This window comes from Arvicanthis niloticus, chromosome 3 (assembly GCF_011762505.2).
Source record: "Arvicanthis niloticus isolate mArvNil1 chromosome 3, mArvNil1.pat.X, whole genome shotgun sequence".
In the NCBI taxonomy this organism is placed as follows: domain Eukaryota; kingdom Metazoa; phylum Chordata; class Mammalia; order Rodentia; family Muridae; genus Arvicanthis; species Arvicanthis niloticus.
In genome coordinates this window covers 72,196,824-72,209,416 of record NC_047660.1, presented here as the reverse complement: position 1 = coordinate 72,209,416, position 12,593 = coordinate 72,196,824, and the positions used below count along the sequence as shown (strand labels likewise).

Sequence of the window (12,593 nt, the reverse complement as noted above, 5' to 3'; positions counted from 1 at the left end):
AGTCTGTTCATGGACATATAATTTTGCATCTATGTGATTTCTAGGTGTCTATTATTTTCTAGGTCCACCAATGGATTCTATAAATATCTTTGGGTAAATACCAGGCTGAGAGTGTCTACTCTATGGAATGTTAAATGTCAGAAATGTTCAAAACAAAAGTTCTGTTACTTGTACACAATTCTAATTTCATGTGGCAATCAAAAGTTGTATAAGGAAATTGTCAATGTCTAAAAATTGAGATTATTTATAGTTAATGATTGTTTAAATAAAGACATCAAACTTCAGTTTCATAAATACCAAAGGACTAACCATAAATGATCTAGCTAGGTATGTAATTCTTCTTTTCCCCTTTCTTTTTGAGACAGGGTCTCACTATGTACCCCTGGCTGGCCTGGGACAACCTACTGTGCAGATTAGGCTGGCCTCAACTCACAAACGTTTTCCAGTCTCTGCCTCCTAAGTGGTGGAATTAAAGGCATTCACCATACTTGCCATTGGATTATTTTTTGATTTAAAATTACTAGCAGGGTATTCTGTGCCTTTTGTAATTTTTAAAGCTGGTTAAAAGTTTGTAGTTCTCTAGTAATACTAGAGAACATGGAACATCTTATTGGCCATCTAGTTAATTATTGAAGTTATACTTTTGTATGTTGAACATGCATTACATATATGACAACATGAAAAGAATTAGAAGAAATCTAAGTTAAACACATGGCCCTTCCACTTTGTTTTAAAAGGATGGCTTTTGATAACAATAGTAAGTTCTGAGGTCTCCAGGAAGTAGTCTTAAAATACAGTGAAAAGTAGAGAGTGTTAGTTACACGTTTACTTTGCAGCCTTCAGTGAGACCAAAGGTTGTTCAGAACCAGGCCTTTAATTGTTTAATCCCAGAACTCTTGTGAATTTGAAGATCAGCCAGGTCTACATAGTGAGACCCTGAGAAGATACATTCTTAATTTAAAAATTACTAATTCCAATGCCAACTCCTCACACACACAGTCATATTTTATGTTGAAAATTTGACTCAGAGAAATCTTAAAGACTACTGAGTACAATTTAGTAAATATCATTTACATTTCTGATGACTTTTTCTAGGAATCATTTTCTTGAAATTTTCTGGATAATTTGAGTTGTTACTTACCTAAGAGGCCACTTTCTACTTTGTTTAAAAGTGAAGGGTATCTCGGGTTTTTTGTTTGTTTGTTTGTTTTTTGGGGTTTTTTGTTTGTTTGTTTTGTTTTTGTTTTGTTTTTTTACGTAGTCTAACATGAATTTAAACTGAACTCTTCCTGTTTGGTTATGACTTCCCCCACGGATTGGGCAGCATTCTTCTGAGTGTGGCATCATGGAGGGCACTTTGAAGGGACTCCCATCCCATCGAGAAGGCCTAGCTGGCCTGACAGCAGACTGCCTTCGCCCTGACCTCTCCTCCCTCCCTTCCGCCTCGGCTCCGCCCCGCGAGAGGCCCCTCCCCCCGCGTCTGCGCGCTCGCGGACCGGCAGGGCGGAGGCGCGCTGACACCTGGCGGCGGCGGGGGCGGGCCGTCGGCGAACGTGGGCTGGGATTGGCTGTGGCACGTGGGCTGGGGCGGGAGGAGACGGTTATGGGCTCGTGCCTGGACCGGATCCCGGCTGTCTGAGGGGCGCGGAGACCTGCGGGAGGGAGACGGCCGCAGCATGGCGGCTGCCAGCGCACCGCCCTGCTCTCTGCCTTCCTGTCGCAGCCGCCTGGACCCTGAGGTCCGCAAGAGCTTGCTGTGAGCCCGCCGCGCGTCAGCCCGCCCTCCTCCCGCCCTCCTTCCCTTGTCGCCTCTGCCAGCCCGAGGGACGGCCGGGCGCACCGCGCCCACCCGCCGGGGCCCTGGGACCATGGAGGACGTGAAATTGGAGTTCCCCTCGCTCCCGCAGTGCAAAGACGACGCCGAGGTGAGTGCCCGCCGACCCGCCCTGTCGCTGGCAGCCCCGGGGTCTCCGGCCGAGCAGCGCCTCTAGCCCGACTGTCCAGACTCTTCCCTTTCTCCTTGGGGAGCCGCAATGAGGTCCTCCTCTCCTGGGACCCTGGCGGAGGAGCCACCCCGGAGAGTACCCCTGACCACTCGCCTCGGCGTGGAGGTTTTTCTTGAACATAGACTCATCTTTGCCAAAGCAACACGCTGTGGAGTTGTTTTTAATCTGAGCTTGATGTTAGGTTCACATGCGGGACACATAACCAGCCCCACGTGTGGAATAGACCGGAGGCGTGAACTCTGGAGTTGCACCTTCTCCCAGTTCTCAAGTCAAAAACCACCACCACCAACAAAAACCCCACACAAAACTATAACAGAAAAAAAAAAATCAAAAAGCTACTTTCTTTGAATTTGAAAATTTTTAATCACAAATCTTGCCTTTGGAGGAAAGTACTGTCGAGTGCAGAATTCTCCCAATTTATGATTTCGGGCTTCTTTTCACTCCATCTTGATTTTTCTTTATCTGGCATCTGTTGCAAATATTTTATGGTACCAGAAACTGTTAAGTTAGAGTTTGCCAGAGGCTAAATTAGTAACAAGACAGGGATTCTTAGCTCTGACATTTAATAGGATTAAAAAAGGGTCCTAGAGTTTTGTGTGTTTTGACATAGTTCTTTCTACACAGCGCTGGCTGTCCTGGAACTCACTAGACCAGGCTTTCCTGCTTCAGCACCCCAAATGCTGGGATTGAAGGTGTACACCCCTTAATCTCTCAGTGCTTTAAAGGTATTTGGGGCTGTTCTTGGCTGCCACACTTGTAATCCCACTACTTGGGAGGTGGAAGGAGAAAGATAAAGCGTTCACGGTAACCATGGTTATATAGCAAATTTTAGACCAGTCTGAGTTACATATGAGATAGAGAGTTGATACCAAATACTTAATTCTATTGAATGTCTTCATTTGATGACCACTTTTTGTGTTTTGTTTTGTGGTGGTTGTGGGTTTTTGAGAAAGGCTTTCTTTGTAGCCCTGGCTGTACTGGAACTCTGTGTAGAGCAGACTGGCCTTAAAGTCAGTCTCCTGAGTACTGGTGTTAAAGGTGTGTGCCACCAAACCTAACTACTTATTTTTTTTTAATGAATTTTAATTTTAAGACAAGGTCTTGTGTAGCCAGGAATGTCCTTCAACCCCTGTTCTCCTACACGATGGACTTAGAGGCCCGTGGAGGCTTCTCTTTCTTATTTGTAGTAGTGACGGTTGAGACTTGCATATGTATACCACAGCACATAGTGCCAGTGGAGCCCTGACTCCTAGTTCTTTTGGGTTTTTAAATACATCTTAATTCCTCCCTCCCCTGTTCTTAAAAGTTAGAGCTTATTTTTTTTCTCCCCCTTTTATTATAATTATATTTATTCCCTGCAAAAACTGTTAACTTCTTACTGAAGTTTATCGATTTAACAACATTGACTTACCTTTCCCAGTGATACATGTAAGGCATCAGTTTCTTCCGCATAGGAAATCAAATCACTGCCAGGCGAGTAATGGCCTTCTTGTAGGTTGTGGGGTGTGTGTCTGTCTGTCTGTCTCTCTGAGTGTCTTTCATATATCCTTAGACCGTCTTGTCTGTCAGCCATTTGGTCTTCCTCTTACTCAGGATATACTCATGAGGTTTATGCTAACAACATTATCTACACCTAATCACTTTCAGAGGCCCTCTCAGCGCACTGTATTTGTTTTGAGTTTCCACCTTTTAATTCCTCGCTTAGATGTTTCAAAACTTGTTCCTTGGGAGATACACTCAAACCATAGCTGTAGGGTTAAGATGAGAAAGCTCTCAAAGATCAGCACACATTGAAAGACTGGATAGAGATGTACTAATGATGAAAGTAAGGTCTGCATGCAGATTGTCAAGCCTCGCGGTAAACCTGGAGAGAAGGCTTAGCAGGGGTGAGCACTTGGCAGAGGAGCAGCCATAGAGCAGCTTACAGCTTGAGCACCACTACCAAGACATAAATGATCTTTTCTGGCCTGAGGGAGCCAAGCACATACATGGCACACATACATACACAAAAGCAAAAACACTTAATCCATGTGAAGTAATAAAAATAAATCTCTAAAAAGTAAAATTCTGGGGGTGTACAGAGCAAGTTCCAGGACAGCCAGGACTACATAGAGAAACCTTTTCCCAAAAATTAATTAATTAATTAAAAAATAAAATTGGTTTTTATAAGAAGTTATTGGGGGGATGGAGGCAAGGTCTATCCTGGCTGGCTTCGAACACATAGGGATCCACCTGCCTCAGTCTCATGAATGCTGAGATTAAAGGTGTGCTACTATGCCCAGCTTGGAGGAAATTTTTAAAGATTATAAAATCTTATTTGTATACATGAGTGGATGTTGTATGCATGCATGCACACAATCATTTATCACTATGGCTGTTCTGAGCAGGGTCTCTGCCTGAGCCTGGGGCTCATGTTTTCTTGGCAAAGTTGGAAGCTAGAAATCCCAAGCCGTCCTCCTGGCTCTACCTACCTCAGAGTTGGTGCTATACAAATTTCATGTTTCTTGGCCTGTAACATGAGCACTAGAATCAAAGCTTTAGTCTTAATGCCTGAGCTACCTTTCCAGAGATGCTTTTGTATAGGATTGCCTTTTATTCTTTGTACTTGAAAAGTGTTTTTTTTTTTTTTTTTTTTTTTTTCTGAGCTTGTAGCACTGAGCTTGTAGAACAGGTATTATGCTGCCAATTTTATGTCAGCCTGACACAAGCTATAGTCATCTGAGAAAACAAGCTGAGAAAACTATGAGGGGGAAGCCAGTAAGAAGCACTCCTCTATTGCCTGTGCATCAGCTCTTGCTTCTAGGTTCCCATCTGGTTTGAATTCCTGGCGTGGCTTCCCTCAATAGACAATGACTAGGGATTTGTAAACCAGATTAAACTGTTTCCTGCTCCCAAGTTGCTTCTACTCATTATAGCAATAAAAACTCTAAGACAGTTCTCCTTTTGAATTTTTCCTATCATGGATTAGTCTTTATTCTTTTTGTTATATGGTCTGTCATTTTGGCTAAGTGCTCATTGTTTTCATTTGTTTGTTTGGGACAAGGTTTCTCTGTGTAGCCCTAGCTATCCTAGAACTCACATTTTAGACTAGGGCAGTCTTGAACTCAGAGATCTGTCTGCCTCTGCTTCCAAATGCTGAGATTAAAGTCATGTGCTACCATGCCAGGCTAAGATTGAAGAATATTTATATCAGTTTAAAAAGGTATCCCATTGAGCCTGGAGAGATGTTTCAGTGGTGGTTGCTCTTCTAGTGTACCTGGTTGACTTTGGGCACCAACATGGCAGCCCACAAGCATCTGTAACTCCAGTTCCAGAGGATCTAACACTCTCTTTTGGCTCTGAAGAAACCAGGAACACAAGTGGTACATAGGCATAATGCAGACAGGAGAACACCTGGACACATAAAGCAAAAGAAAATTAAATTTAATAAAAGAAACTAAAAGAAGAAAGGTATCCAGTGTCTATAGGCATTCCACCCAACTTAACACCAGGCAAATTATAATCTGCTTTCTATCACCAGAGGTATCTGCTATAGGGGTGTGTGTGTGTGTGTGTAAGACATACAGAGAGAGAGAGAGAGAGAGAGAGAGAAAGAGAGAGAGAAAGAGAGAGAGAAAGAGAGAGAGAACCAGACAGACAGACAGAGAAAGTAAGTAAGTAAGTAGCCCTGGTTGGCCTGGCATTCACTGTGTAGACCAGGCTGCCATAGAACTTGGCAGTCCTCTTGATTTTATCATTTAAATTCTGGGATTATAAACATGCCACCACCATACCTGGTTATTTTTATTATTTGCAGCCCTGGGCTCAAAGGGTAGCTAGCATTCAGGATTCTGGTCTCTGTCACTTGGATTTCAAGGATCAATTTCAAATTGTCAGACTTGAGCCAACCTATGATATTTTTCATGCTATTTATTTTTATTTGTTTATTTTTGTTTTCCTTTCCAAGGAGTGGACTTACCCTATGAGACGGGAGATGCAGGTATGGCAACTTTTAATTTATTCAAACAACCCCTATTATTTAATAACTTACGCTTCACAAAAGAGACCTGCTGGTTCATAATCTGTAGATTTGTCATATTTACCAAGTTATGAGTATTGTACAGTGTATATATACATTAAAATATCATGTGATAAGTATATACCATTTGTGTCAAAAGTTTTAATATGTAAAAATTTCTTGGATTATATTTAAGATCATAGCAATATGTGGATGTGTTTAATGAGTCACAGTTTTTCCTTATTTAAAAAAATGAAGCAGGGCAGTGGTGGCACACGCCTTTAATCCCAGCACTTGGGAGGCAGAGGCAGGCAGATTTCTGAGTTCGAGGCCAGCCTGGTCTACAGAGTGAGTTCCAGGACATCCAGGACTACACAGAGAAACCCTGTCTCGGAAAAACAAACAAACAAACAAAAAATGCTTATTTTTCTTTTAAATCAGTTTACTTTGCTGTCTAATTTGGATAAATTCAAGAGACTTGACCATAAAATAATTGAAGCCTCTAGGTAGTTTTTCATTTTTTAATGTCTACTTCCCAGTTGACATCCATAACTCATTTATCTAGTATTCAGTGAGTTGAATACTCACCCTTTGGAATGAATTCTCCTCTTTGGTATTTCTTATCCTCTGCAGTCAACTTTGTTAGACCTCAAGATAAGCAGTGCCCCTCACTCTTAATCCCATATGCTGCAAAGATCTTAATGAAAACTCACTTTTTTCGAGGCTCTTCTTTGGAAAGCCCACGTCAATGCTCTCAAGTGTCTCACTCTCCTTCTACGTGTTTTTCTTTTAACCCTCATGCTTTATCAAACCCCAGCTCTGCTTCATTAAAAAGGAGAGAGGAAGAAGAAAGTTCCCTTTAGACCTTTAACTATGTGTGAGTGCATATGAGAACTAACCTGATGCTATAGGGAATACAAACATAAGTAAAATGTAATTCACACTTGTAAGATGCTGTTGGGGCCATTCCTATAATCTCTGGGCTCAAGAGGCTGAGGCAGGAGAACTGCCTGGAGTATAGGACTAGCCTTAGCTATGTTAGGAGAATGCTATTGTAAAGTGAAAAGAAGTTAGTGAACACAGAGCTTTCTATGGAGATTGCCTATAGTTAGCTGAGCTTTTGTTTACTGTGGTGACAGCTGTATCCTGTCTCATCTTGTGCTGCTTTGTATCTGAAGAAATGACAGGGTCTGATGTGAGTTCCTACTGGCCTGGAACTTAGTGTGTAACCTAGACTGGCTCAAACTCAGGATCCTCCTCCTTAACCTCCTGGGTGCTGGGATTATAGTTATGTTCCACTACACCTGGCTATTACACTGTTTTTTGTTTTGACCAAATAAAAGTTAGTGTAAATGTAATTCTAACGGGATGATTTTTTTTTATGCTTGTTTTATTTTTAGGCTATAGCTGACAATAGATGTTTAAAAAGACTTATTAATGTGGACATCAATAATATAATGTGCTGATTATATCCAATCCTATTTATAAAAAAGCATTGTAGGATCTCAACTATTTGGCTTTTTAGAGTAAAACTTGGGAGTGTCCCACTTGAATTTATAAAGGCATACCTGTGTTTCTCATCACAGTCTGCTAAATGTGGCTGGGAAATGCTCCCTGATCAAAGTTTTAACCAGAATATTGCAAAAGCTATTAGCCCCTGGACACAGAGACAAATTGAGTGATATGATATATATTTGCTATAGGTTTAAACTTTACATGTGTATTTTTTCCCCCTAGGAAGTTTTGCCTGGATTGTTCTTAGGCCCATACTCTTCTGCTATGAAAAGCAAGGTATGAACTTTAGGTTAGAGTCTCCAAGAGGCTTTAGTAAACCAACTTTTTATCGGGTAAGTTTTTAATAGCAAGACTTTTATACTAGGGAACATTTATATACAACTGTGTTCATAATACTTGAACCTACTTTTACATTTACTGGGCCATTAATAATTTTGAAGTGATTCACCACAAATTACAAGTGAGTTTTTATAATTTATGTTTCTCATGAAATCTTATGTTTGATAGATTTACCAATCCTGTAACTTTTAGTAATTTATTTACTATCTTAAAATGTCATATCTGTACCTGCCAGGCATCTTCTGACCAATATCAGATACATGCAAAGTATCAGAGAAGGAAATAGAACAGGGTGTTAACTTTTATCAAAGTAAGAGTACATGTTTTATAGTGGTTCTTCTTCTTTAACATTGGAAATAGACTAATTCAGTTGCTCAATTAAGATGGGGGTGTTTATTTTAGTGTTTACTGATGATCTTGCCACTTTCTAAGGAATTCTCAGCTTTATGAATTATGGAGATGATACTAATTCTTTTTGAGTGATATATAGTGTGAAACATTGTATATAGCAAATATCTTCCTCAAGGACTTGCTGATTCAGAATTCAGTATACTTTTGTATGATAGTTTCGTGACAATAACTTTCAGAGTCATCCTGAAGTTGGAAGGTTCTTGTTAGTGAGATGACCAACAAGGAAGCTAGAAAGGGTAGATGATATACAAGTGATAAACAAGTAGACCTTTGACTTCCTAGAAGATGGTGTCAGCAAAGCTGCTGCCCAGAATGTAGTGATGACCAGATGCAGGTCCTCACAATCATTTTCACCCATATTAGCATATATAACTATGCCTAGTACTGGGTTTCATGGTGACATTTTTATTTCATGTATATAAACCATTTTGATATTTAAACACATATCTGTTCCCTCTCTTGTCCTCCACTGACTCCTGTTAATTCTTTCCCAACTTATGTCTTCTTTGCGTATGTATTTATATTTCTCAATCTGAGTTACCATAATATATCCCAAATTTCTACTCATACTACCCCACAAAAAAAGTACCTTTTGACCATAAAAATTAATACTTGGGATAAAGAAACCTAGAGGGATGAACACGTTTTTAAAGATTGATTTACTAAAGACATATCATATCTTACTATGTCTAAATACGATTCAAATAAAAGAGATGAATTTGGGGTTGCTTGTTAGCCAGTGATCTATTTCTTTTTTATAACTTTTGTCTATTTGTATTTAGAAGGTGAGGTGATAGTATCCTTTTTATAAATGCTTCTATTGAAAGGTACAAATACATTTTGCTATTGCATTAGAATTTTATTCTGTTAAGCTTTGCTTTAAAATGTGCCTTGAAAGCTTTTAAAGGAGTTTTTGGTTTGGTTTGGTTTGCTTTCTTTGTTGTTACTGTTTGAGACAGGGTTTCACTATGTAACTCAAGCTGACTTGGAACTTGCTATGTAGACCAAGATAACCTCAAACTCAGATCCACCACCACTTCTGCCTCCCAGGTACTGAGATTAAAGGCTTGTGCCACCATGCCCACTTACAGCAGATTTCTTCATGCCCTCTTGTAGTTTTTTATATTAGTAAAATAAAGTAGATGCAGAAACCGTATCTTAATTATTAAGTGTAAATTAAAGAATAAATGCTTTTAATTTTGGAGTTTGCATACATGTGAACATAGAACATTGGCTCATTATTAATCCCATCAAACACTTCTAAGTAATTCAACAAATACTCCTGCTTATATACCCCGATATACTCAGAAAATACAGATAACAACTCCGATTAACATAAGAAAACCATATTGTTTAATTTGGATACTTCTGAGAAAATCACTTGCCTCACACAGTGAGTTTCTAAGAGCCCAACTTTGTCTCTCAGATGGTATATCTCTGCTTTATGAGGATAGAGTGAGCAGGCTCTTTTCTCTGTCATATAAAGGTCATGCTCACACATGGGTTTTCCATCTCATGACTTTGTTTAGACTAAGTCTTTATAGTACACAATTTTTCTTTCCTTACAATTATCGTAACTGCTCAGGTAAGGGTAGTGTTTCCCGTTCTCACAGAACAAAACTGAGCCACAGAGCTTGGGTCATTGGCAGACCTGGGATTTCTAGCTTAGGAACTCATGATTTTAAACTCCCTGGTTTTAGTCACAATTGTTAATGGTACTGGTTTCTTGAAAAGTTATCTTTTAAGTTCTCATCAAGCTCGAGAAATAAATATAAATAATGACCATGTTAAAGTTCAGAGAACATTTTGTGTGTTAAGCTTGAATCATTGGATTGTCTTGTGGATCATGTCAGGTCACTCACCAATAATTAGCTTTAATCTTCTGTACTTAAGAATTAGAGATGAGTCTTGTCTATTTTCAGAAATATTATTGTAATGTGATGTTCTGTATTTTAAACTATTATCTCTCCCCACTTTTTATAGCTACCTATATTGCAGAAACATGGCATAACTCATATAATTTGCATACGGCAAAATATTGAAGCAAACTTTATTAAACCAAACTTTCAACAGTTATTTAGGTAAGAATTATTGCTATGCTTTATAGACAAAATGTTAAGGAAAAAACATGTAATGTTGTTTTATTATTATTGATCTTCAAAGTGTTTTAAGATTAAACACAGAGCCTCAAGCATGATAGGTAAGCATTTCTCTGTCCTGTAATGACTTGGTTTTAAGTTTGTTGCATAATATAACTTCCAAGTATTTCATAAGTGTCAGCTGTATGGTATATATTTTAATAGAATTTATTTAATAGAATGGGTTTCTGTACTCCTTATCTCTACATACTCAGTCCCCTTCCTCAAAGGCACCTACATTTTTCTTCATTGTGTCCATTCAGAAGCATATTTCTGTAAATAAGGTTGTTTTGACCTAATAGTTTTTGAGTCAGCTCCCAACCCTGCTAACATACAGAAGTCAAGAAACAACTGAGTTGAGACTTGGTCTTTTGTTGTTTGCAGCAGCATGTGCTACATTAGTTTGGCCCAGGGGCTTCAGGGGAGTCCCCTGAAACCTATGCCTCCCATCTTGCCATTGGAGTACGGGGATTACAGATCTGAGCTTCCAAACCTTGCTTTTCTTTTCAAGATACTATGTTTTGTTTTGTTTTGTTTTGTTTTGTTTTGTTTTGTTTTGTTGAGACAGGGTTTCTCTGTGTAGCTCTGGCTGTCCTGGAGCTCACTTTGTAGACCAGGCTGGCCTCGAACTCAGAAATCTACCTGCCTCTGCCTCCCAAGTGCTGGGATTAAAGGCATGCGCCACCATGGCCCTGCTTAAGATACTATTTTTAATTATGTGTATGTTTGTCTTTCTGTGGATATGGGCACATGAGTGTACATGCCCTTGGAATTGGACTTAGAGGTAATGTTTACAGACATGGTTATATATCCTATATGGATGTTGGAACCAAGTTGAAATCTTCAATGCAAGTGGTGGCCTAACTACTGAATAATCATTCTAGCCCCTACACCTAGCTTTTTTTTTTTTTTTTTTTTTTTTTTTCTTTAGTTACTGTTCAGGGCAGGCCCCATGCCATAAAAGTAAACTCTGTTGATATATTTTGTCTTGTGGGGTATTGTTTATTTGTTTTGATTCGTGTGTGTGTGTGTGTCTGTCTGTCTGTCTGTCTGTCTTTCTGTCTTTCTGTCTTTAATAGAAAAAGAGCTGAAATTGATTGGGAATGGAGCCATAGAAGATATGGGAAGGATTAGGGAAAGGGAAAAAATGTGATCAAAATATATTGCATAAAACTATTATTTTACATGTATGGGTCTCTTGCCTGTATGTATGTTTGTGTACTGTTTTGTGCTTGATGCCCATGGAAATTTGAAGAGGGCATCAGATCCTCTGGAACTGGAATTACAGCTGTGAGCTGTCATGTGGATGCCAGGAATCAAAACTCAGTCCTCTGGAAGAGTAGCCAGTTCACTTAACTACTGAGCTGTTTCTCTATCTCCACTACCAAGATTTTTATATGGTTGTGGGGATTTGAACTCAGGCCCTTACACTCATGTCTAGTGCCCTACCCATTGAGTTATCTCCTTGGTCTTCCTCAAACCCTCATATATTCTCTTTGTCTGTCTGTCTGTCTGTCTGTCTGTCTTTCTGTCTCTCTGTCTCTCTTTGTCTGTCTGTCTTTCTGAGACAGGGTCTTATTATGTTGCCAAGGCTGGTCTTGAATGAATGATTGTCCTGCCTCTGCTTCCTAAGGACTAAGATTACATTTGTATATATCATATCCAGCTTCAATCAATGTCTTACTGCACATATCTATATTTTCAGACTCTCTTATGTATTCTTGAAATATGCTGTGACCATCCTTGAGCATGCCATTTAGTTTATATGTGAATATACTAATAGGGTAAATTTGTAGAAATGTTGGATCTAAGACTATGAGCATGATACGTTTTAATAGGTATTGCAGATTGCCCTCCAGTGCAGTGTATTCGTTTATATTTTACTGTCAAGTATGAGTGACTGTTCCCTTATTATTTCTCCAAGACAAAGTTATAAAATACTGAAATTTGTTTCAATCTGGTGGAGTTAAATACTTTTTCATATAATTTTAGCTTTCTCATTTATCTTATAATTACTGCAGTTGAATAATTAAAAGTCTTAATATTTGATATTTTACGTTCATTTAAAAAATAAGATGGGTGTGGTGGTACATGCTTATAATCCTACCACTTAAGAGGCTGGTCTCAAAATTGAAACTGACTCATAAGACAAATAATATAACAATAGTAAAGGCTATATTACACATG

General features: G+C 39.2%; 1 protein-coding gene across 1 annotated transcript in view; it reads left to right on the top strand.

Moving 5' to 3' along the window:
* Window positions 1–1,500: 1,500 nt before the first annotated feature.
* Styx (serine/threonine/tyrosine interacting protein) overlaps window positions 1,501–12,593 on the top strand; it is a 30,351-nt gene continuing 19,258 nt past the window's right edge. Inside the window, exons 1-4 of the mRNA XM_034497592.2 lie at window positions 1,501–1,925; window positions 5,953–5,985; window positions 7,741–7,794; window positions 10,252–10,349. Coding sequence (XP_034353483.1) covers window positions 1,869–1,925; window positions 5,953–5,985; window positions 7,741–7,794; window positions 10,252–10,349 — 242 coding nt within the window. The 5' untranslated portion in view covers window positions 1,501–1,868. The remainder of the gene's footprint in view (window positions 1,926–5,952; window positions 5,986–7,740; window positions 7,795–10,251; window positions 10,350–12,593) is intronic.